This window comes from Callospermophilus lateralis, chromosome 3, assembly GCF_048772815.1.
Source record: "Callospermophilus lateralis isolate mCalLat2 chromosome 3, mCalLat2.hap1, whole genome shotgun sequence".
NCBI classification, from domain to species: Eukaryota; Metazoa; Chordata; class Mammalia; order Rodentia; family Sciuridae; genus Callospermophilus; species Callospermophilus lateralis.
Window position 1 is genome coordinate 132,941,442 of NC_135307.1, and position 22,694 is coordinate 132,964,135.

The following is a 22,694-nucleotide window of genomic DNA, read 5'->3' on the forward strand; positions in this document are numbered from 1 at the left end:
CTAATTTGTTAACATTGCTTTCAGTAAGGTATAGACATTAATGTGGAATGCCAAAAGAGGTAATGACAAAACAGAAAACAGCTTTTGTTCATTTGAAAATAGACAAATTGGACATGGTGGCACACATCTGTAATTTAGCTCCTTAGGGAGCCAAGACAAAAGGATCACTTGGGGTCATGAGTTTGAGATTCACCTGGGCAACATAGCAAGACCCTGTTTTTCAAAAAAGAAGATGGGGCTGTGGTTGTGGCTTAGTGGTAGAGTTGTTTGCCTAGCATATGTGAGGCACTGGGTTCAGTTCTTAGCACTACATATAAATAAGTGAATAAAATAAATGTCAATCAATGTCTAAAATATGTGTGTGTGTGTGTGTGTGTGTGTGTGTGTGTCTGTGTGTGTGTTGTGAGTGTATAACATTTTGATATGATGACATACTGCTACTCAAGAGACTGAGGCAGGAGGATTGCTTAAGCCCAGGAATTCAGGGCCAACCTGAGCAACATAGCATGACCTTCTCTCTTAAAAAAAAAGAAAAGACAGACCAGTTGGCTCTATCAATAGTGTAAAAAATAAAAATAACAACAATATCTCTCACAGAGTTAAGAGCAGAACTGAAAGTTCCATGTGAAGGATATGAAGTGGTTCATGAGATTAAGACACCTGCAAGAGCCTTTGCAGATTAAACTGGCAGCTTCTAAATTATCTGATCAAAAACAGGTACCAAAGCAATTTGGATTTCTTCCAGCCTTTAAGTTATTTGGTTCCAGCCTAAAACATTTTGTTTCTAATACCACTTTTATATAGTACATCATACTGAAGGGCAAGAATTTTAGAGTCCTCAGAATTGTGTGTATGTGATCACAAAATTTGGAATTCAGTATTTTAATTTACTCTCACTTGAAGAGAAGTGTTTGTATAAAATTTTGGGGGTATTTTGCTCCCATAATTTCTATGTATTATAGACTATATTTAAGATATAGTTGAGATTCTTTATTAGACCATATGCTAGAAATTTTTTATACGCTGATCTATAACATTTTTTCTTTTCTTTTCTTTTTTGTACCAGGATTGAACCCAGGGGCACTTAACCACTGAGCCACATCTCTAGTCTTTTTATATTTTGTTTGTTTGTTTTTTGAGACAGAGTCTCACTAAGTTGTTTAGGGCCTTGCTAAATTACTGAGGCTAGCTTTGAACTTGCAGTCCTCCTGCCTCAACCTCCTGAGTTGCTGGGATTACAGGTATATGCCACCATACCTGGCATTTTTTTCTTTTTCTAAGAGGCACTATTTTTAAGCTCTTTCTACCTGATTATGCCAAATGCAGTCTCTGGGTTTTCTTTTTTGTGGGGGCCATGGGCATTTTAAGCAAGTACTGTGCCACTAAGCTACATCCCCAACCCTGTTTTGTTTTATTCATTTTTAATCAGTTACATAAACCAAGTTTTCAGCGCTATATAGGACAAGGGGGAGAGAAGAAGAAGAAATAGGGAAGAAAAAAAAAAGTTTGCTGTTTATTTGTCAGGTATTTTACACTTTTCTAATTTTCTCTTTGAACTCATATTTTCCTTTTATTTTCCCCCACAGAATTTTTACTTACTCTGTCATTCTTAACTGTAAAAAAAAAATTATATATATATATATAAATTTGTCTTCTAATTTTATGCCAGAATTTTCATCTGGTTTGAATTATTAAAATCATTAGTCATGCTGAACATAACGGATCACACCTGTAATCTCAGTGACTTGAGAGGCTGAGGCAGGAGGATTTTGCAACTTCAAGGCCATCCTTGACAATTTACCCGACCCTGTCTCAAAATAAAAAGGACTGAGGATATAGCTCAGTTGTAATGCACCCCTAGGTTCAGTCCCTAGAGGTAAAATAAAATAAAATCATTCATCATACATAATTGATTGGATAACTTAAATATATTTTTAAGACAGTTCTTAAGGGCTGGGGTTGTGGCTCAGTAGTAGAGTGCTTGCTTGGCATGTGTGAGACACTGGGTTCGATTCTCAGAACCACATATAAATAAATAAAATACAGGTCCAATGACAACTAAAAAAAATCTTAAGCATAAAGTTTGATTGAGAATACGTTTCCTAATGAGACAGTATTTTTTTTATTTTCAGTTCACATATCTATGGATGAATTGAATCAGTTTTTATTTCTTATAAGGCTGAGAAATGTTGCTTACATAAACATGTGGATGGAAATGGAAGGCATTTTATGATAGCTCATCATGATGTCATCAAAAATTATTTCTAATGGTCTTCCAGCTGACCACTCAGTTAGGTCTGTCAAACTTCGTGGGAGGCAAAAAGTTGGAAGCTATTGGGCAAAATAAGCAAAATCATTAGTTATTCACTTTACTTTTTCCAGTAAATATACCCTTTAAAAAGTCTTTACTAGGAACTATCTAATGGCTATTAAGTATTTTTGTCAATCTTTCAATAAAAACCCTCTACTTATATCTAATATATTTGAAAGAGGGAAATCAAAATCCTGTTGGTTTCAGTATACCTTATAAAATGTGTTGTTGTTTTTTTTAATGCTTTTTTTTTTTTTTTAACTTCCCCTTCACTAGGAATTGAACCCAGGGATACTCTGCCACTGAACTGTATTCCCAGCCCTTTTGAAAAATTGAGACAGAGTGTCACTAAGTTGCTGAGGCTAGCCTCAAACTTGGAATCTTCCTCCCTGAGCCTCCCAAGTCACTGAGATTACATGATGTGCCACCATGCCTTGTGACACAATGGTTGATGTGCTGTTTTGTGTGTGTGTGCGTGCGCACTCGCGCACTAGGGGCTGAACCCAAGGCATTATATCTTCCAGGTAAATGCTGTACCACTGAGCCACATCCCCAGCTGTGATATGCTTTTTATTTTTTGGTACTAGAGATTGAACCCAGGGGCACTTGGCGCTTAACCACTGAGTCACATCCCCATTCTTTTTTTTCCCCCAGGTAAGGTCTCTCTAAGTTGAGCACTTGCCTACCATGCATGAGGTACTGGGTTTATTCCCCCCAGCACCACATAAAAAAATAAAATAAAGGTATTGTGTTACATCTATAACTAAAAAATATATTTTAAAAAATAAAAATAAACAACAAATAAAGGCATTCTGACCATCTGCAACTATCCAAAAACATTTTTTAATTTAATTCACATAAACTCTAAACAGCCCTATGACAACTGTCTCAGTTTCAAAAGCAACAACAGCTGAGCACAAGTTGACTGCATTTTCTCACACCTCACTTTCAAATGACACAAATTTGATACTCTGAACCTGATAATATTTAATTGCAATATTTAATACAATATAAACTTAGTCAAGATACAGTGGAATACAGATGGTTTTTAAAAAAATCTTTAATGTGATATAATTCACACATGATAAAATTCATCAATTTACAAGATATAATTTAGTGGATTTTTTGTATGTTCACAAAATTTTGCACCCATCCCCACAATCTAAATTAACTTAATTGTATTTTCAATTATGTCACAAATGGAAAAAAAATTCAAATTATGTTCCAGATCTTTTTTTAATAATGGTTTTATTGAGATATAATGCACATATCTTACCATCCACATGTTTACACAATCTAGTAGCATGTGGTATATTTGGAATTGTGCAGCATCACCACAGTTTTAAAACATTCTATCACCCCTCAAAAATACTGTTACCCACCAGGCACAGTAGCACATGCCTGTAATCCCAGCTGCTCTGGAAGCTGAGACTTTTTTTGTAAATTCAAGGCCATCCTCAGCAACTAAGCGTGACACTAAGCAACTTAGTGAGACCCTATCTGAAAAAATTGAACTTGTAGGATTGCAAGTTCAAGGCCAGCCTCAGCAATTTAGCAAGGCCCTACACAACTGTTTTGAGACCTGTCCCAAAATAAAAAGGGGCTGGGTTAATCACCCTTGTGTTCAATCTCTGATACAAAAAAACCCGTTACCCAAATGCAGTCCAATAACCTTGCCCCTCACATCTCCCTACCAGTCTTGGACAACCACTGATCTACCCTCTATGGGGAGATAGATGGTTTCTATAAACAGAATCACTCTATGTCATCTTTTGTGACTTTCTTCTTTTACTTAGCATAATATTTTCAAGGTTTGTTTCTAAATAATATTCTGTTGTATAGGTATATGACATTCTCTTCTGTCTATTTATCATTGATGGACATTAAGCTTATTTTTATGTTTTGACTATTATGAATAATGCTGTTATGAACATAAATGTACAAGTTCTTATGCAGACATGTGTTTTCATTTCTCTTGGGTATATTATATCCAGGAGTGGAATTGTTGGGTTCTATGATAACTCTGAGTTTTGCCTTTTTGTTTTGTTTGTTTGTTTGTTTGTTTGTTTGTTTGTTGCTAGGGATTAAAACCAGGGATCTTAAACCACTGAGATGCATCCCCAGTCTTTCATTTAGTTTTTTTATTTTGAGTTAGGATCTTGCAAAGCTGCTGAGTGTCTCACTAAATTGCTGACACTGGCCTTGAACTTGTGGTCCTCCTACCTCAGCCTTCCAAGTTACTGAGATTACAGGCATGCACCACTGTGCCTGGCTGTGTGTTTCACCTGTTAAAGAAACTGCCATGCTGTTTTCTAGAGCACCTGTACCATTTTACATTCCCATTAGCAGAGTATGAGAATTCTGATTCCACATCTTTCTGAATATGTCTTCTTTACTTTTATTTTTATTGATTTTATTTTTTAAATACATGACAATGGAATGCATTACAATTCTTATTACACAGATAGAGCACAATTTTTCTTATCTTTGTATATAAAGTATGTTCACACCAGTTCATGTCTTTATACATGTACTTTGTTTTTGTTTTTTGCATTGTAATTCTTATTACACATATATCGCAATTTTTCATATCTCTGTTTATATATAAAGTAGGTTGACACCCAATTCGTGTCTTCAGACATGTACTTTGGATAATGAGGTCCATCACATTCCACCATCCTTGCTAATCCCTGGCCTCCTCCCTTTCCTTCCCTCCCCTCTTCCCTATCTAGAATTCATTTTCCTCCCATGTTCCCCCTACCTACCCCACTATGAGTCAGCTTCTTTATATCAGAAAACATTCAGCATTTGTTTTTTTGGGATTGGCTAACTTCACTTAGCATTATCTTCTCCAGCGCCATCCATTTACCTGTAAATGCCATGATTTTATTCTCTTTTATTGCTGAGTAATATTCCATTGTGTATTTTTACCACATTTTTTTTATCCATTTATCCACTGAAGGGCATCTAGGTTGGCTCCACAGTTTAGCTATTGTGAATTGTGCTGCTATAAACATTGATGTGGCTGTGTCCCTATAGTATGCTGTTTTTAAATCCTTTGGGTATGGTCTGAGGAAAGGAATAGCTGGGTCAAATGGCAGTTCCTTTTCCAGATTTCCAAGGAATCTCCATACTGCTTTCCATATTGGCTGCACCAATTTGCAGTCCCACCAACAATGTATGAGTGTGCCTTTTTCCCCACATCCTTGCCAACTCTTATTGTTGTTTGTCTTCATAATGGCTGCCATTCTGACTAGAGTGAGATGAAATTAAGAGTAGTTTTGATTTGCATTTCTCTGATTGCTAAAAATAATGAGCATTTTTTCATATATTTGTTGATTGATTGTATGTATATCCTCTTCTGAGACGTGTCTGTTCAGGTCCTTGGCCCGTTTGTTGATTGGATTTTTTTTGTGTGTGTGTGCTTAGCTTTTTTATTTATTTATTTTTTTTAAAGAGAGAGAGAGAAAGAGAATTTTTAATATTTATTTTTTAGTTTTTGGCGGACACAGCATCTTTGTTTGTATGTGGTGCTGAAGATCGAACTCAGGCTGCACACATGCCAGGCGAGCGCGCTACTGCTTGAGCCACATCCCCAGCCCTGGTGCTTAGCTTTTTGAGTTCTTTATATACCCTAGAGATTAGTGCTCTATCTGATGTGTGCTAGGTAAAGATTTGCTCCCAGGATGTAGGCTCTCTTAAACATGTTTTCATCTCTCCTTTTGACCCAAACTATTTTTAATATTTTACTAAATAAAACACTTTTCTGAGATAAAACTATTTTTAAGTGCAGAGAAAGTCATCATCACTTCAATATTCATATGGACAGGAATACTTGTACACCATAGTCCAAATCAGCTCAAATAAATTTTAAGATTTTTCTTCATCATTTGTATTTGTTGTAAGGCAGGTCTTTTATGCCATAATTTTATCTGGACTGCAGTTTCCTTTGCTGTAATAGCAACTGTAAATAATTGCCTATGAATAATGAAAATAGTCCTAGAAAGAGCTGAGGGTGTATGTAGCTCAATGGTGGAACACATGCTTAGCATCCCTGAGGATCTGGGTTTAATCCCCAGAACAACAAAAAAAAATAGCCAATGAATGTATCATTCTTTTATCTATCATCTTTTTTTTGCCAGTCTGTACATAATCCTCTATCATTTGAAACACTAAAAGAATTCCAGCTGTTCTGTACATATAAATAAAAGCTGGTTTTGAATTATTGTTTAACGGTTAGTTTCAGAAGTCACAAAGTGACAGTGGTCAGGGATAAAACAGCATCCAAAGGTGGAGATCATCTTTACTTCACTACTTTACTCTCGGTCTATTTGAAATCAGAACTCCAATGAGGGCCAAAATGCTTCATTTCCAATGTTATTCTTTACCCTTAACAGAAATAGGTAAAACGTAAAGACAGAAGACTCACCAGATTTCTGGTACTTTGATTAAAGAAAATTTCACCCACATCTGTACTATATTTCATTTTGCTTTGTTTGGTGTCCTGGAAACAAGTCATGGTGGTAAAATTTAAAATGAGTAAAAAGTGGGGTTGGTTGGTTTGTATTTCAGATTTGGGAGGACAGTTATAAAAGGGAAGACTGGAAAAGGATGAGCCTGCAAGATGTCTGGTCTGGAAAAGCATTCTCAGATCAGTCTTAACTGCATGTAAAAACTGAGGCTCCAGGCCTGGGGATGTGGCTCAAGCGGTAGCGCGCTCGCCTGGCATGCGTGCGGCCCGGGTTCGATCCTCAGCACCACATACAAACAAAGATGTTGTGCCTGCCGAAAAACTAAAAAATAAATATTAAGAAAAAAAAATTCTCTCTCACTCTCTCTCTCTCTTCACTAAAAAAAAAAAAAAAAAAAAAAACTGAGGCTCCAGGGCTGAGGCTGTAGCTCAGTGATAGAGAACTTGCCTCACACATGTGAGGCACCCTAGGGTTTAGTCCTCAGCACCACAGAGAGAGAGAGAGATTGTATCCATCTACAATTAAAAAATATTAAAACAAAACCTGAGGCTCCAGATGCTTTAAAATTATCTTTGCTCATTTACCCTTAGAAAGTCTTTGTGTACTCCTAGGAGAATGCATGCTTCAATTTTAGATCATGGATCTAAAATCATATTGGAATATGGTTCAGAACTCTGAAAGGAGGTCTAAGTTGAGGGCAAGAGTTGGGACTCATTGAAATAACATTTGGGTGCAGTTTAAAATAGACTGCTGGGCTGGGGATGTGGCTCAAGCGGTAGCGTGCTCGTCTGGCATGCGTGCGGCCCGGGTTCAATCCTCAGCACCACATACCAACAAAGATGTTGTATCTGCCGATAACTAAAAAAAAATAAAGAAATATTAAAACAAAAAAAGATTTAAAAAATAAATAAATAAAATAAAATAGACTGCTGAAGGAGATATTGCAAAAAAGAAGAGAGCCAGGCATTGCAGGGTGGGAGGTGATTCTCACTTCAGGAGTAAGCATAAGGAGAAGAAGATGGAGAAGTCAGAGACATAAGCGTTGAAATTCCCACAGAAGGTGAAGTCATGAGTGCTAATAGAGGGTTTTCTGTAAGGCTAGCCAACAAGGTGGAGTAGGGAGAGATCAGAGAGAATAAGGCCTAAAGCAACCCCTACAAATGCCAAAAGTATTGCTGGCCAGGCACAGTGGCATCCACCTAAAATCCCAGCAACTCAGGATGCTGAGGCAGGAGAATTGCAAGTTCCAAAGCCAGCCTCAGCAACTTAGCAAGGCCTGTCTCAAAATAAAAAATAAAAAGAGCTAGGGATGTGGCTCAGTAGTTAAATGCCTCTGGGTTCAATCCCTGGTATCAAAAAAAGAAAGAAAGAAAAGTCAGCATGAAAGTGATGAGAATTGAAATTCAGTTTGTGGTTAGTTGGTTGGAGATATAAGTATCTTCTGAGAAATTTGCCTTAGGAAGAAAAGCAAAAGGAGAAATATAAGAGAGAAGGTAATGGAAAGAATGAGCTCCCTAAGGAAGCATGAGAGAGGAAATGGGGTGCCAAGAGTGGTAGGCCAGAAAAGAAGGAGCACTGGTGTCAGCCAGCCATGTTCCCTTTGGGATCCAGAGCTCCTTCTGTTGCCCTGCAATTAACTTTTCTTATAAGTGCATGAAGGTTACTTAGCATAAGTCAAAATTTAGGAACATTGGTAGCCTAAAAGTGTGTATTTCCTCTGTAATTTTCTTAATCACTTCAATATTTTTTTAATATTTATTTTTTAGGTGTAGATGGACACAACACAATACCTTTTATTTTTATGTGGTGCTGAGGATGGAACCTGGGTCCCGCCCATGCTAGGCAAGCGCTCTACCACTGAGCCACAATCCCAGCCCCACTTCAATGTTTTTTTAATTATCATCTCCATTTTTTGTCAGCCTCACCTTGGAGACTGGGCTTCTGACTTATCTTATGTTTCTCCATGTGTCTGACTTTGTGCGTGTACACATGTTGGGGGATTGAACCGAGGGCTTTGTGCATACTAAGCCTTTGCTATACCACTGAGGTACACTCCCACACTCCCACTCAGGTACACTCCTCTTCTATAATCCTAATTTTTTATCATCTAATGCCATAGAGCTTCCTTCCTTATCACTATTCTTTCTCCCTACTCCTGGTACTGGAGATTAAATCCGGGGCACTTTACTACTGAGCTACATCCTTAACCCTTTTTATATTTGAGATGTGGTCTCACTAAGTTGCCCAGGCTGGCCTAGAACTTGAGACTCTCCTGCCTCACTCTCCTGAATTGCTGGGATTGCAAGTGTGTGCCACCACACTCACCAACCATTCTTTTCTTTAACCTTTAATCTAACCTCCATTTCAGTGTTCTGTTATATAAGCTTCCAGTGGTAGTATTCACCTTAAGACAAACTGATAATTAGGCTTGGAATGTGGAAAATCAATATTTAATTTTTGAAGATGTTGGCCTTTGTTCATGCTAACTGAACAGAATATCATAGGCTAGGTAGCAGAGATAAGAGAAATTTATTTCTCATTGCTCTGTAGGTTGGGGAGTCCAGGATCAGTGTACTAGCAGATCCCATCTGGTGTGGTCCCTCTTTCTGGTTTGCAGATGATACTTTTCTCATTATAGCCACACCTAAAACTAGTGAGGTCTCTACTTTTATAAGGGCTCTCGTCTCATTCATGGTTTCACCCTCATAACCTAATTCTCTCCCAAATGCCCCATCTTCTAATAACATCTCATCTGGGTTAATGATTTTGAGGTATACTTTCAGTTCATGCCAATGGCTAGATCTATATTTTTCATAACAACTAAATTTTGTGTTTGGCATTTCTTTTAGGTTCAGCATGAGCTTTAACAGACATAATCTGAAATACTATGTATTACCAAAAAAACCTAAAAAGGTAGCATTTGATTGCTTAGAATGGATCCGAAAACATCACCCATGTGAGTACAGTTATGTGATATCTAAAAGTAATAGGTGTCTCTTTAGTACCACAATAGAATACATAAAATAGCAAATTAAACATTTCTTTTTGTTTAATGATGATACTTAACTTGTTATTTATAGACCAGAATATTGTAACTCTTTCAATTCTAGAATTTATAAAATTTCATTTGGTTAGATAACAATAAACTTTAACAAAAAAATATATTAAATATTTCCTCCTACACACTTATATTATCATTTTGGTTTCAGTGCTTTCTATGGCTTCTATCAGTCTATGAATATAATTCTTTATTGTAGTGCCTTCTCCCAAATGTGTTTGCCTTTGAGTTATATTAAATAAAATGAGATTCTGAAGTTCATAACAGTTTGCTCCATTTTTGTTTTTTAAGTTATAAAAGGCGGGGCTGGGGATGTGGCTCAAGTGGTAGCACGCTCGCCTGGCATACGTGTGACCCAGGTTCAATCCTCAGCACCACATGCAAAGATGTTGTGCCCACCAAAAACTAAAAAATAAATGTTAAAAAAATTTTTTTCTCTCTCTCTCTCTCTCTCTCTCTCTCTCTCTCTCTCTCTCTCTCTCTCTTTGTCTCTCACTCTCTCTTTTTAAAAAAAAAAGAGTTTAAAAAAAAGTTATAAAAGGCATTTTTGCATGCCTTTTATAACTCAGAAAACACTTTTTTTTTTTAAAGATGTTATAGGTCAATTTATCTTTTTTCTTAGAAAACACTTGATACAGGGAGTGGGGCTATAGCTCAATGGCAGAGCACTTGCCTCGCATGTGTGAAGCACTGGTTCGATCCTCAGCACCACATAAAAATTAAATTAATAAATAATGATATTGACATAAAAGGAAAAAAACACTTGATACAGTATATTTTATTTCACAACCTTATTCCCATAATGTTTCCCATTAAAATCTTTTTAATTTTTAAATTATAAACAAAACTTTTGGTGTGAGTCCATATATCACTTTATTTCCTAGGTTAGTTTCCTAGAAGGAAACTGGGTCAAAGGTATATATCTTTTTTTTTTTTTTTTAATTTGTTCTACATGACAGCAGAGTGCTTTTCAATTCACAGTATACAAATGGAGCACAGTTTTTATTTCTCTGGTTGTACACACAATAGAATCACATCATTTGTGTCTTCATGTACCAAGGGTAATAATGTCCATCTCATTCTACCATCTTTCCTACTCCCATTTCCCCTCCCTTTTCCACCCTCTCCTTTAGCCTATCCAAAGTTCCTCCATTCCTCCTCTCTCTTCCCACACCCCCATTATGGATCAGCATCCACTTATCAGAAAAAACATTCGGCCTTTGGATTTTGGGGATTGGCTTACTTCACTTAGCATAATATTCTCCAACTCTATCCATTTACCTGCAAATGCCTTAATTTTATTCTCTTTTATTGCTGAGTAATATTCAGTTGTGTATATATACCACAGTTTCTTTATCTATTTGTCTATCTTTTTATATTTATTTTTTAGTTGTAATTGAATACAATACCTTTATTTTATTTATTTTTTATGTGGTGCTGAGAATTGAACCCAGGACCTCACACGTGGTAGGTAAGCACTGTACCTCTGAGCCACAACCCCAGCCCTATCCATCTACTGAAGGTTGGTTCCACAATTTAGCTATTGTGAATTGTGCTGCTATAAACATTCATGTGGCTGCATCACTGTAGTTTGCTGGTCAGAGGTATTTTTAAGACTCTTTGATAAATATTGTCATGTGTTTCCTATAAGCTTGTATAAGGGAGCTTTCCCATTTTAGAGCCAATATGAAATAGAGCCTAGGATTAATCCAAGTTCATCTCATAAGGCATTAGCAGGGATAGAATTAAAAGTTGCATTTTGGGCTGGGGTTGTGGCTCAGTGGTAGAGCGCTCATGTAACATGTGTCAGGCACTGGATTCAATCCTCAGCACCACATAAAAAAATAAGAAAATAAAGGTATTGTGTCCATCTGCAACTAAAAAAAAAAAAATTTTTAAGTCGCATCTTATTTCTTTGTATGAATTTTTTTCCTGAGTTATTCTGTGTGATCATCCTGTGTTCTAAGTGCACTACAGAAATCTGTTTATGTTTCTTAACATTTCTAAAAACATAGTGTAAATCGTATTGTTATTTATGTTAGAAGTCCTCACTTCTCACTATCGTTTTGGTTTCTTGACAGATGACTCAGGGATAATCTACTGCCTCTCCAGGAGGGAATGTGACACAATGGCTGACACTTTACAGAAGAATGGTCTTGCTGCTCTTGCTTATCATGCTGGCCTCAGTGATTCTGCCAGAGATGAAGTGCAACACAAGTGGATTAATCAGGATGGCTGCCAGGTAACATTTTTTTAAATAAACAAACAAAAGGAATAATCTTTTCTGGTATATTAGCAAACTTGTGCATGTAGAATGCAAATTGTTTTTATCTTAAAGATAGAAAACATCAAAATAAGACTGAGAAGGAGCCAGACATGGTGGCCCACACCTATAATCCCAGCGGCTCAAGAGGCTAAGGCAGGAGAATCACAAGTTTGAGGCCAGCCTCAGCAATTTAGCAAGGCTCTGAGCAACTTTGTATGACCCTATCTCAAAATAAAAATAAAAAGGATGCCAGGCGTGGTGACACATACCTCTAATCCCAGCAGCTCAGGAGGCTGAGACAGGGGAGTCGCAGGTTCAAAGCCAGCCTCAGCAACTTAGTGAAGTTGTAAACAACCTAATGAGACCCTGTCTCAAAATAAAAAATTTATAAAGAGCTAGGGAAGGGCTGGGGATGTGGCTCAAACGGTAGCGCGCTTGCCTGGCGTGCGTGCGGCCCGGGTTCGATCCTCAGCACCACATACAAACAAAGATGTTGTGTCCACTGAGAACTAAAAAATAAATTAAAAAAAAAAAAAAGATTTAAAAAAAGGGGGGCCGGCTGGGGAAGTGGTTCAGTGGTTAAGCACCCTTGAGTTCAATCCCTGGTACCAATATATAAATAAATAAATAGGGCTGCAGATGTGGCCCAGTGGTTAAGAATCTCTGGGTTAGATGTCTGGTACAAAAAAAAAAAAACAAAAAACTGAGAAGCAATCAGGGATATAGTGAATAACTTTAACTTGAGAATGTTAGAGGGAATAAAAGACAAAAATTGAGGGAGAAAAAATTTTTAAATGTGATATATTAGCAACAAGGAATAGGGATCCAGCCTAAGAATATTAAATGTAGAGCCATACTGCTGCAGCCCTTCAGCACCATCAGAGTTCTGCATGCCAAATATAGGATCCACCCAGTGACAAACCTGACTGGCTAGAAATTGGGCCTATTTTGTCTACCATGGCTTCCTGTGGTTCTATCTTACCAAACAATATAATGAAGATGATTTAGAGTATAAAGGTGACTCAGGAGACTGAGGCAGGAAGATCACAGGTTCAAGGTCAGCCTCAGCAACTTAGCAGGGCCCTAAGCAACACAGTGAGACCCTATCTCAAAATAAAAATAAAAGGGCTAGGGGATTTACCTCAGTGGTAAAGTACCTCTGGGTTCAATCCCCAGTACCACAAAAAAAGGTGGCAGGGGAGAAATAGAAATCAAAAATATCAAAAACAGGAGGACAGTCTTCAGAATCAGAAGAGGGAAGAGTAGCTGGGCATGGTGGCTCATGCCTTTAATCTCTTGGGAGGCTGAATCTGGAGGGTTGCAAACTCAGACCAGCATGGGCAACTTAGTGAGACCCTGTCAAAAATTAAAAATAGAATAAAAGTCTAGAGCGCTATTGGGCTCAGTCCCCAATACGGGGCGGGGGGGGGGGGGGAGAGACTTGGACAAAAGTATTTCATACCCAGCTCACTGTCATATATGTTGAAAACAATAAAGGCATTTTCAGATATGTAAAAAGTTTAGAAAAACTGGTTTGTCTTCACTGAAATAATTACACATTTCAGTTTTTTTTCTTTGTATAAACTTTTTCTAAAGTTTGCATGGAAGACAGTCAAATGAAAAAAACTAAAAGAATTTGAAAAAAAAATAGCACATTACTGGTTTGTAGTACATTATATATAGATGAGTGGAACAGAAATCCAGAAATAGACTGAAAGATTTGAACAAACAATAAATGACAAGGGAGGAATTAAAAATTGGTGAGATCTATACTGGAGTGGTGACATGCTTCTATAATCCAGCAACTCAGGAGGCTGAGGCTGAAGGATTGCAAATTCAAGGGCAGACTGGGCAACTTAGACCCTGTCTAAAGCAGGGGATCAAATCCAGCACCTCACACATGCTAGGCAAACACTCTACCACTGAGCCACAACCTCAGCCCTAATTTTTAAAAATAAATAAAAATAGCTGAGGGGGACTAGGATTATGGCTCAGTGGTAGAGCACTCGCCTAGCACTCACAGGGCCCTGGGTTTGATCCTCAGCACCACACAAAAATAAATGAATGGAATAAAGGTATTGTGTCCAACTAAAAAAATAAATATAAAAAAAATAGCTGAGAATATAGCTACGTGGTAGAGCACCACTGGGTTCATCCCCAATATAGGGGAAAAAAGAATAAAAATAAAATTTAGTGTTTTTCTTTGAAAAGAATGAATGTAGCCTGGGGCGGGGTTGTAGCTCAGTGGTAGAGAGCTTGCCTCGCATGAGTGAGGCAGTGTGTTCAATCCTCAGCACCACATAAAAATAAATAAATTGTGTCCATCTACAATTAAAAATTTTTTAAAAAAGAATGAATCTAGCCTGAAGTTTAAAAACAACACCAAAATAAGGAAGGAAGTGTAATGTGTCAAAGCCAGTTTCCTAGTTAAAGAAATAAGAGCTTTCAGAAAGAGTCAGCATCACTGTGGCCTCACTCAGAGCCTTCAGGATGTGCTTCATAGCCATGTGCCCTCCTCGCAGTAGGAGAATCACCAGGCTTCGAGGTAAACAACATTTGCAGAGCTTTGGGCAGGCACATCTCACTGCGCAACTTCCCCGCCTGCTCTCCGTCACCAGAGGACACAATAGATTTTCACTTTTTGAGGAGATTTCCTTTTGATCAAAGCAGGCCACTGCCATTTCCAATGTTGATAAATGTGCCCATTTTCTGTCCACATACCCTATAGCTTACAGTTCCTTTCTGGTACCCACAGTTACTGAAATCATGTCATTAGCCTCAGTCTGGCTGCCAGATATTTTCATTGCTTTTGAAATACTGTTCTTGCAGTAGCAATTCATTTTTTTTTTTAAGTGCTAAAAAAAGACTTACAGCTTTATTTGTATAATGTAATTTTGCCTGGAGATATAGCATTTTGGTCTGGGTTAAATAGGTCCTAAATTTGCAACTGAAATGGATATTCTTGAAAACTGATTTGTCAACCTCCTAAAATTTAACCATCACCTTGCTTCCACTAAGTGATTTGTATGGGCCAAGAGCCATAGACCCTGGCCTTTTTTTTTTCCTTTTTTCCCCTCCTGTAAAGCTGCTCCGACTTTTATCCATATGAGATTTAATTAAAATTTCACAACCTTGACTTTGAAATCAACTGATGAATAAAAAGAGTCAGCGTATGTTTCAGCTGGTGACACAGGTAAAACTGAAGGTGAGAGCACTATTGTCCTGAATCATCAAGGAGCTAGCAGCAATGACCTCTGAGAGCCAGAGCCCTGGGAACAGCCTGGAGCCCCTGAGGATAGTATTACTTATGTACACAGGCCTGGATATCATGGCAATATGAACAGAACCCCCACACACCTCCATATCAGAAACAAAACAAACACTGACAAGACATTGAAGGGCTAATGAGTGCAATTAATCTCTCATGTAGTGAAACCAACTCACATAAGAAAGTGCCAACCACACTAAGCTTCTCTTTCTCTTCATGGGCTTAATAAAATTGCAAGTTATCAATATGAAAATCTTGTCTTAGTCATGCTAAATCGTGGAACCAAGTTAAGACATAAGTTTGTCAAGTAGAGTGCATTTTAAAGTAAAATAAGGGATAGAGCTTTCAGAAACATCCATTATTAAAATGTTCCTTTAAATGCATTATGAATCTAATGGGCCTTTGCTTTACATCAGGTTATCTGTGCAACAATTGCATTTGGAATGGGGATTGACAAACCTGATGTGCGATTTGTGATTCATGCATCTCTTCCTAAATCTGTGGAAGGTTACTACCAGGAATCCGGCAGAGCTGGACGAGATGGAGAAATATCTCACTGCCTGCTTTTCTATACCTATCATGATGTGACCAGACTGAAGAGGCTTATAATGAGTAAGCTGAGCTCTACTAGAGACATTCTGTCATGTTCTGTCATGTCATGAGATTAATCACTCCTACTATTGTGGTACTTTGGGTCCAGTTTTCCTTAAATAATCATGGAGAAATAGAGGTATTTATATAAATTGAAATTTTATTTTAGTTCACTTTTATTGTAAAAGTAATACATGCTTATTATGTAAAATGTCACAGACATGTGTAAGGCAGGAAATTGCTAAATCATGCCTGTGGTCTTGTCTCAAGAAACAACTTGAATTGTTGATTTCTTTTGTATCCTTCTAGACCCAATTTTTTCATTTAAACTTGCGTGTAAACATATTTCAAAGAAAGATAAAAAGGAGAAAATAATAAACTCTCATGAACTACCATCCAGTTTAAGAAATAAAACAAAACCAAGTATTGTGGCACGTAACTATAGTCCCAGCTACCGAGAAAGCCAAGGCAGGAGGATCACTTGAGCTCAGGAGTTGAGGCCAGCCTACACCACATAGTGAGAGATTCTCTCAAAAAAGGGGGGGGGAGGACAACCAATAGTCTCCTAGATATCCCTCTCCTCTCTCATCCCTCCTCCCCCATTAAAGGCAGGCAACATCTTGTATTTGTGTTTACCTTTCCCAGATGCTTGTATTTTAAAATATAAATGGAATTACATTATACATTCTCTCACGTGCGCGCGCGCGCACACACACACATATATGTATGTATGTATATATATAAAGATATATATAAATATGCCCTTTTTTCAGTCAATACTAGATTGTTATTATCCCTAGAATTAATATGAATAAATTAGCTACATAGAATTCCATAGTCTGGTAATTTCATGTTTATTAAGCCAGTCCCCTCTTATTAGATATTTAGATTATTTCTTGTTTTTTACTGCTGCCAACAATGCAGTATTGAATACCCTCGTACTGATATCTTTAGGCATTTTTGCAGTTATTTATGTAGGAAATATTTCTAGACCAAGTCTTTCTTGGGTCAAAATAAATACATATTTTAGAATTTTATTATATCCTGGGCCTATCTTTATACTCAGATGTGATAATTGAATATATTTTATAAATATCTATTTTTAAGATCACTTTCTCACTCTGGCAGAGATACTCAGCATGGTACATGCTATGCACTGTGTCAAACTCTATATCATCTTACCTTATTTACCCATAACAACTAGCTTTTTTTGGTATCAGGGATTAAACCCAGGGGTGCTTAACCACTGAGCTACATCCCCAGCCATTTTTATATTGTTTTGAGGCAGGATCTCTCTAAGGTGCTTAGGGCCTTGTTAAGTTGCTGAGACTGTCCTTGAATTTGTCATCCTCTTGCCTTAGCCTCCTGAACTGCTGGGATTATAAGCAACATCTAACTTTTTAGGTAGAGCTACTCATGAGAAAAGCAAGCTTCAGAAAGATTTTTTGACTTGCCCCCAAGGTCTCTGAGGCAGTAGCCAAAATAGTAGGAGCAGTGGGAGTAGTGGCTGTGGTGCAGGGATGGTAATTGTTGTAGATAATATACTGTTAGCACTTGCCACATGCTATTTTAAATGCTTTACACATATCAATTCATTTTTTTTTCTCACAACAACCTTAAAAGATAAGACTATTTTCTCATTATACAGAGAAGAAAAATGAGATACAGAACTAATAAATGCAGAACCCTAACTAAGCACGATTTCATCTGATGCCAAAGTTCAAGATTCTTACACTATACCAAAATGGGTATTAACCCAAAAAAATCCCTTGTTTACACTTGGTTTGCCCACTTGTATTTTTAGACAAAACCCATACAGTCTCCTACTTGTGATAGATTAAATGATAATTTTTCGATTTTGCAATGGTATGAAAGCTATATAAATTATTTACAATGGGTTTATCAAGATGTGACCTCTTCATAAGTCAGGGAGCATCTATATTGTTAAATTCAAATAGTTTAGTATAAATATTTAAATTGTAATTATTTTGACTCATAATTAGGACTTAAATTATTTGAAATATTATTTAATATTAAATATTAAATTATTTGAAGAATAATACTAATAAACTGGAAGAAATCAGATTTATTTTTTAGTTCTAGGTGGACACAGTATCTTCACTTTGTTTTTGGTTTTTTTTTTTTTTTTTTAATGTGTTATGTGGTGCTGAGAATCAAACCTAGTGCCTCACACCTGCTAGGCGAGCACACTACCACTTGAGCCACATCCCCAGCCCAAGAAATCTGATTTTTATTTTATTCTTAAGTAACTATATCACTTACTAATGGAAAGTATGTACTTGCTGTTTTTAAATTTTAGAATCAAATTGAGCACTACCACTCTCATTTTCTGTTTCACATTCATTTTCTTGAGTCAGGGATTTGACTTAGTGGCAGAACATTTGCCTAGCATGCACAAGGCCCTTGGTTCTGTCCTCAGCCCAGCATGGAGACAAAGAAAAACAAGATAACATTCATTTTTCTTGAGGTACTTGTTTTTATTAGAGCAACTGTCAAATTTTTAGCTTCACAAAGATAATGTTGTTATTGGAAAAAGTAAAGCAGAATCTAATGTTAAAACCATGAAGTACCTCAAATTGTTTGTGTGGTATTCGACAATGTCAGTTATTGTTGTTTGCCTTAAATCTAAAATAACCTACACCTAAGAGTTCACTACAGCACTCCAGGCTTCATTGCACAATGGTTTTGTTACATGTGGTGTTAGGAATTGAACCTGGGTCCTTGGGCACTCTGGACCAAAGCTCTGCCATTGAACTACACCTCTAGCCCTCGGCATATAGTTGTGGAGCCACTGGCTTAACTGCTTAGACCTCACAGACTCAGGAAGGTGTACAACCCACTGCCATAGTTCTATGCCATGCTTTCTTTGGATATTAACTTCAGTACATGCCTATCTGATAATATAGGAAATATAAGTCTAGCCTTCATCATTGGAAATAATGAAAATTTGAAAAAAAATCTTTCCATTTCAGGGTCTGAGGATATGGTTCAGTGGTAAGAACACGGACACCCTGTGTTCAGTCTCCACCACCAAAAAAATTTTTTAATTTGAAAACAAAAATCTAAAATGTAATTCTATAAAATTAAATTAAAATCTTGAGATAAACATAAATCCCAGTTAATTGTAATAAGAAATTGTTATACTAATAGAATGCCAATAATAACAATTTTCTTATTTAGTATTAAAGTTCTATAATTCTAAGTATTTCTGTGCTATTCTTTAAATTTCTAATGTAATAAGTATGTTTTACTATGCTTTTCATCCCTTTTAGTGGAAAAAGATGGAAACCATCATACAAGAGAGACTCATTTCAATAATTTGTATAGCATGGTACATTACTGTGAAAATATAACAGAATGCAGGAGAATACAGCTTTTAGCTTACTTCGGAGAAAATGGATTTAACCCTGATTTTTGTAAGAAATACCCGGATGTTTCTTGTGATAACTGCTGTAAAACAAAGGTAAAATGAGTTATTGTTTAGTTTTGTTTTGTTTTTAATTCTTTAATAATTAAGGAAATTGCCAGCTTTTTTTTTTTTTTTTATTTCTTTTTTTTCTCTTAAAACTTAAAAAAGGAAACACAAGTTAGATCCCAGAATATGGGCCACAAAAGACAAGAGAAAGGGCTTGTCCTCCATATCATAATTAGGAATAGAAAAATTCTTTATATACACACACATATTATATTATATTTATTTTTTAGTTGTAATTGGACACAATACCTTTATTTTATTTATTTTTATGTGGTGCTAAGGATTGTACCCAGGGCCTCCCACATGCTAGGCAAGCACTCTACCACTGAGCCACAACCCTAGCCCTCTTAAAATATTTTATAGAATATCATTTTTTAGAATTAGAAGACTATTAAGAAAATATACTAGACATCCACCTGTTCAAAATATTGAGGTTACATATGTGCACTGATATTTACAGAATATTTTAGAAATATCATTAATTCATAAACATGCCAAATGATCTAACATGGGCAGGTAGAATATTTTAAATCAACAATAACCTATATTTAAAGATCTCAGTCAGTTGGAAGACACACACCTGTAATCCCAGCTACTTGGGAGGCTGAGGCAGGCAACTTAGTGAGACCCTGCCTCAAAATAAAATTTTAAAATGCACCCGGCTATAGCATAGTTGTAGAGCACTTGCCTAGCATGTGTGAGGTCCTGGTTTCAACCTCCAGTCCACAAAAAAATACAATTAAAAAAAAAAAAATCTTGAAAGAGTAGCATTAGTAGGTACTGTGTTTATACTCAAGTACTTTAAATTACTCTTTTTTTTTTAACCCTCAAAGAATGGCACTGGCACAGTAGCACACACCTGTAATCCCAGAGAGGCTAAGACAAGAGAATCTCGAGTTCAAATCCAGTCTCAGCAATTTAATGAGACCCTATCTCAAAATAAAAAATGACTGGGGGCTGGAATTGTGGCTCAATGGTAGAGCACTTGCCTAGCATGCATGAGACACTGGGTTCCATCCCTGGTACCACATAAAAATAAAAACAAATAAAATAAAAGTATTATGTCCAGCTACAACTAAAAATAGATATATATATTTTTAAAAGGACTAAAGGTGTAACTCTGTGATAAAGCACCCCAGGTAATCCCCAGTACTAAAAACAATTATAATACTAATAATGGCAATGGCTTCTGAGTTCAGTATGATCTGTCCTCAAATAACCTTGGGAGGTTGTTAAATTCAATCATTAGGTACGTATTGTACCTATCATGGCAATTTTATGTTTTAATGTCTACAAGACTGGTTATAGAATATTTTCACATTTCATATCTTTTAAAATGTTTACAAAATGTTGGAGACTCCCAAATGAACACATTGTAGACCAGTTCATAGTCTGGAAGGGAGAGACATATGTGTTCATATAATTGTAATTGCTGCAATTGAGATTTGCAGCACTGACCAAAACAGGGGAGTTTACTCTCTCAGTGTAGAATCTGCAGATTCACAAGTCTCTTCCCACTCCACCCTATAAACAGCGCTAATCAGTTTACTCTATCAATAGATATTTGTTGAGGACCTGTTCTATAGCAGACACTTTTCTAAGAATTTAAGACACATTATTGAACAAAATAAATAAAAATACCTGCCCTGTAGAACTTGCATTCTAGTAGGGGAAGGCTGATAGCAAGTAATATACACAACAAGAATATGTTAAGGAAAAGAACTTTGGTGAAAAGTTCAGCAGAGTAAGAAGACAGGAACAATGGGTGGGGTCCAAAATGCAATATTAGATAAGTTGGCCCATTTGAGCAAAAACTTGAAATGAAAGTTAGCTGAGCAGCTCTCTGAATATGAGCATATTGGCAGAAGCATTAGCCAGAGCCAAGGCCCTGAGGTGGAGAGTAGTCCTGGAGCACTAGAGGGACCGCAGGAAGCCCCATGTCTGAGCAGGGTTGAGAGTCTGTGACAGGAAGAGGTATAATGGAGGGCCAGAACAGCAAAATGAAGGCTAAAGGACTGGAGGAACTACAAGAATGGAGTTACCTTTAGTCAAAATACAGAAGGCTATTTGACAAGGAAGATCAAGAGTTCAGTTTTGGACATGAATGACATAGGTCTGTTTGATTCAGGAATTTTATTAAGAGGTTGGTGATACATGTAAAGTTGGGAGTGGTTGGCATTAACTAATAGATGATACTTAAAGCCACGAGACTAATATCTTCATGAGTATAAACTTAGGCAGAAGGGCCAGGCAAAATGACACACACCTGTAATCCCAGCTACTCGGTAAACTGAAGGAGGAGAATCACAAGTTTGAGGCCAATCTAGGCGACTTAGTGAGACCCTGTCTCAAAATAAAAAAGGGCTAGGAATGTAGCTCAGTGGTAGAGTGCCCCTGGGTTCAATCCTCAGCACTTTAAAAAAAAAAAAAAAACAGGCAGAACATAAGAAAACCAAAGACTTACCATGGCTCCTAAGAGGTTGAGGAAAAGAGGAAGAACTATGAAAGGAAACCAAGAAAGAGCAGCAATAAGAGGAAAGCCAAGGAAACCAAGTACAGGAAGTGTTTCAAGAAGGAGGAAGTGCTAATCATGTCAAGTGCTGCTGCTAAGTCAAGTACAGGAAGGACTGAGAATTCAGCATAGGATTTAGCATTGCAGAAATCTTAATGACCTTGACTTGACTGTTTTCAGTAAAATGAGGCAAAAATTGGAGACTGAATATAGACAACTCTCCAAGTGACCTCGTATCCCCTGTTCTGAGGATTGAACCCAGGTGTGCTCTACCACTGAGCTATATCCCCAGAACTTTAAAAAAAATTTTTTTGAGACAGGATCTCTGAGTAGCTGGGATTACAGGTGTGCACCACCACGGCCAATAGCAAACTTTATATTAAGGGACAGAAAGTAAAATACTTTAGACTTTATGACTACCTGATTTCTGCTAGAACTATTCAACTCTGCCATTGTAACCCAAAAGCATCCATAATAAATATATCAATTTTCCAGTCATGTTCTATGACTGTGCCAGTTAAATTTTATTTTTAAAAATGCATCCAGGGGTTGGGATGTGGCTCAGTGGCAGAGCACTTGTATGTGTGAGGCACTGGGTTCGATCCTTAGCACCACATAAAAATAAACAAATAAAATAAATGCATGCTATCCATCCACAACTACCAAAAAATTTAAAAAAAAAAAAAACACAACACAACACACCTAGATGATATGCCATAG

At 36.9% G+C, this 22,694-nt stretch overlaps 1 protein-coding gene across 1 annotated transcript in view; it reads left to right on the forward strand.

Annotated features, from left to right (window-relative positions):
• Positions 1-22,694, forward strand: part of Blm (BLM RecQ like helicase) — a 65,326-nt gene that overhangs the window by 26,809 nt on the left and 15,823 nt on the right. The window contains exons 12-15 of the mRNA XM_076849423.1: positions 9,633-9,739; positions 11,923-12,083; positions 15,792-15,987; positions 19,260-19,450. Of these exons, the coding sequence (XP_076705538.1) occupies positions 9,633-9,739; positions 11,923-12,083; positions 15,792-15,987; positions 19,260-19,450 (655 nt within the window). The remainder of the gene's footprint in view (positions 1-9,632; positions 9,740-11,922; positions 12,084-15,791; positions 15,988-19,259; positions 19,451-22,694) is intronic.